Genomic DNA, 3,060 nt, shown 5'->3' on the forward strand with positions numbered 1-3,060 from the left:
GAGAGAGAGAGAGAACAGTTTTATGTAAAAGATCTAAACATTTAATTAAATGTACATCTAAAAGTATAATTCTTTAGACTATTCGAATAATTATGTAGAACGTTTAAGCTTTAACGACAATGCTGCAAAAAGTTTTAACATTTTGGCAACCAGTTTGAGTGTCCTACATAATTATTTTTATATCTGAAACAGAATTATGTTCAGATCTTTATCCAGCTAAATTTTTAGATACATCAGTGAAACAAATCTTTCCGTGTAATTGAACCGAGATTAAAATTAAATTACATTAGTGGAAATGAGCATAATTCTTAGAACTCTATAATAGAAAAAGATACAAAATAAATAAGTTAGCCGAGATTAAAGTTAATCTAAATAGAAATGGACGAATCCAAAATTAGAACATAAAATGACTTATATAAGATGTCTTTTAGACAATTCTTGCAAAAATGACTTTAAGACTTTTTAGACGTCTTATAGATGTTATTTTATGTCCCGACTAGATACGTAATGATTTGTGAATTTCTTTGATCTCCGCAGAATCGCATTATAATATAATACACTGAAGCCCAGTTTTTCATTATCTGATTAATTTGTGATTAAGCTTAACCTGATGTTTCACCAAATGGACTTCATCCATGATCATAGATGAAACATCATCATAGATGAAACTCATTGGATAAAAGATCAGGTTAAGCCTAACCACAAGTTAATCATCGGATGAAAAAGCAGACCTAAGAAATTCTCAGTTCTTATCGTTTGTCCAGATTGTGGAGATATGCTCAAAAATTTGTCTCCGAGCTTGAATGAATGTTTTCGGAACTATTCACAGATCTTTGCTAGATTCGCTACTAGATTGTAGCAAATGGTTTCTGGTAAGAAAGCATCTTCGGCATCTCTCTTATCGCTGCGCATTGTAGAAATTCTAGAGATGTGTTTAAAAATTCAAACTAGGATTGAAGGCACTTGAGGCACCGAAAGAAAAAGAAGAAAAAGCCGGTGTACTTTCTCGCATGCCGCGATTCGAGCATGCCGATGCACCCGAGCGAGTTTCATCTCCGCGAATTTCATGGAGAGGAAGTCACGTGAAGTCGCACGCAGAGAAAAAATGCAGCGTTGAAAGAAAAAAAGGAAAAAAAAAAAGAAGAAAATATTCGTAATTTGAGCAGATCGATTCGTAAGATAACGCATGTTATCAGATTCCGTGGGAAGCGTTTCTTTGTCGAGCTCTCGAAATCGGATAAGGCTCGCATCCGTCTGCGTGGAATCGCTATCAGTTTGACGAAAGATCTCGCGGTGCGAGACGCATAACTGTACGATTCGTAGCGTGCGTCGTAATAACGCGTAAGCGCGATAAGATAAAACAGAATGATCGTGCTTGTTATTTAATATCATGATACGTACAAAATCCAGAGACATTTCGATACACACACGGAGGCTCTGCCAGAAACGACGAAGCCAGGCATTTTGAGAAAGTCACGACCGGTATTTTGACGATTACGAGCTGTGACCAACATTGCGATACTCGATTTCAGCGTGGATATTGCAACGCATCGGTATCGATCGCCATTACAAACGCTTTCCTAAAGGCTAATCAGGATCGCCACAAAATTGGGAATCAGAGAATTTTGCAAAATTTTCTGTAAAATTGAAATTCTTAACTTGAAAAAATTTCACATGCGTACATTACACCTACGCAGGATTTTCGAATACTAAAACGAAATTAACAATTATTAAGTAACGTCAGTTACTAACGTTAATAGTAATTTACATTTAATTTGCTATGTTAAATTGATCTCCTCAATAAAATATTTAACCAAATCAGGTTTCCAAATCAGGACGAAATTACAGAAAATTTGAAAATATTATTGGAAATCGGGAAAAATAATGAAATTTTGTTTGAATACTAGGAATTTTTATAGCATTCTCCTGTAAGGATTCCTAAGGATTCCTGTACAGTTATGCCCTTCTATTTCTTACTTTTTGCCTCTTGTCTTTCTCTCTCTCTCTCTCTTTGCGACTGCTTTATCAATAAATGTGTTTCTTATCACTGTATTTCTTGTCCCTTTCGAATAAGTTCATCCAGTTTTATCTCAGATGATAGAAACAAAGAAATAGGGGGCATAATAAGAAACAAAAGATAAGAGATAATGAAGAAGGTAGTAAAGAACGAAAAACAGGAAAGATTGTAGATAGCAGCCTTAAATGTTGCCTTGCACGTGTATTCTTAAACGGACGCTTCATTCCTAAAAATTGCCTAAAATATACGGGAACGTCGAGAATGTGATACCATCGTGTTGTAATCGATGAAGCTAGTCGTTCTGTCCGACTTGGAAGTGAAGAAGAGAAATTCATTGATTATTTTATGACGCTTCGCTCCTTGATACCCTCGAGGAACATTGTCGCTAAAAGTTCAAGTCGGATTCGTACATCGAGCCCGACTACGTTGAAGGAGAAATCGTGGTTTGTGACGTCGCTTCGCGTCGCGTCGCGTCGCGTCGCGTCGCGTCGCCGGTCGACGAACGCGGCGAAAGATCGACCTTATTCTTCGCGCGCTCACCTGAAGCTCCGCTTGCGAAACGTCAATCTCGCCGCGGTAGACGAACTCGATGATGAACTTGAGGTCGTTGAAGCAGACGTCCTGCGGCATGATGATTGTCGGGTGTTTGCAAGGGTTCGATAGCAGGAGCTTCTGGAAGTAGGAGCTGCAAGCTGACAACACCACCTGAACAAGTGGAAAAGAACAAGATTGTTGTAAGTGAATGAAGACACGTCGACGCTCACGATTAAATCGCTGCTCCCGATTAAATCTCGACACGCGAATCTACCGGGTAATGCGAAAGAAGCGCTCGTGCATTGCGATTGTTTTCATTTTACTTCTCGTACGTGTCGAAATTACCAAGTGGTTTTATCGTACAAGTTTTCTCCGTTGTTTCAAAGTTAAATATCGACACTTGAATTAGCTACTGAGATATCAAGAATCTAAAAGCGTTTAAAATCTATAAAACAAATTATATATATATATGTGTGTGTGTGTGTGTGTGTGTGTGTGTGTGTGTGTGT

The 3,060-nt window shown here is 37.9% G+C and overlaps 1 protein-coding gene across 3 annotated transcripts in view; it reads right to left on the bottom strand.

Annotated features, from left to right (window-relative positions):
• The window catches only part of LOC108754748 (protein bric-a-brac 2), a 64,504-nt gene that overhangs the window by 32,542 nt on the left and 28,902 nt on the right, over nt 1-3,060 (bottom strand). For all 3 annotated transcript variants that reach the window (XM_018497306.1, XM_018497304.1, XM_018497303.1), the window contains one exon: nt 2,558-2,722. In XM_018497306.1, the coding sequence (XP_018352808.1) occupies nt 2,558-2,722 (165 nt within the window). The remainder of the gene's footprint in view (nt 1-2,557; nt 2,723-3,060) is intronic.

The sequence above is a fragment of the Trachymyrmex septentrionalis genome, unplaced genomic scaffold (assembly GCF_001594115.1).
Source record: "Trachymyrmex septentrionalis isolate Tsep2-gDNA-1 unplaced genomic scaffold, Tsep1.0 scaffold80, whole genome shotgun sequence".
NCBI lineage: Eukaryota > Metazoa > Arthropoda > Insecta > Hymenoptera > Formicidae > Trachymyrmex > Trachymyrmex septentrionalis.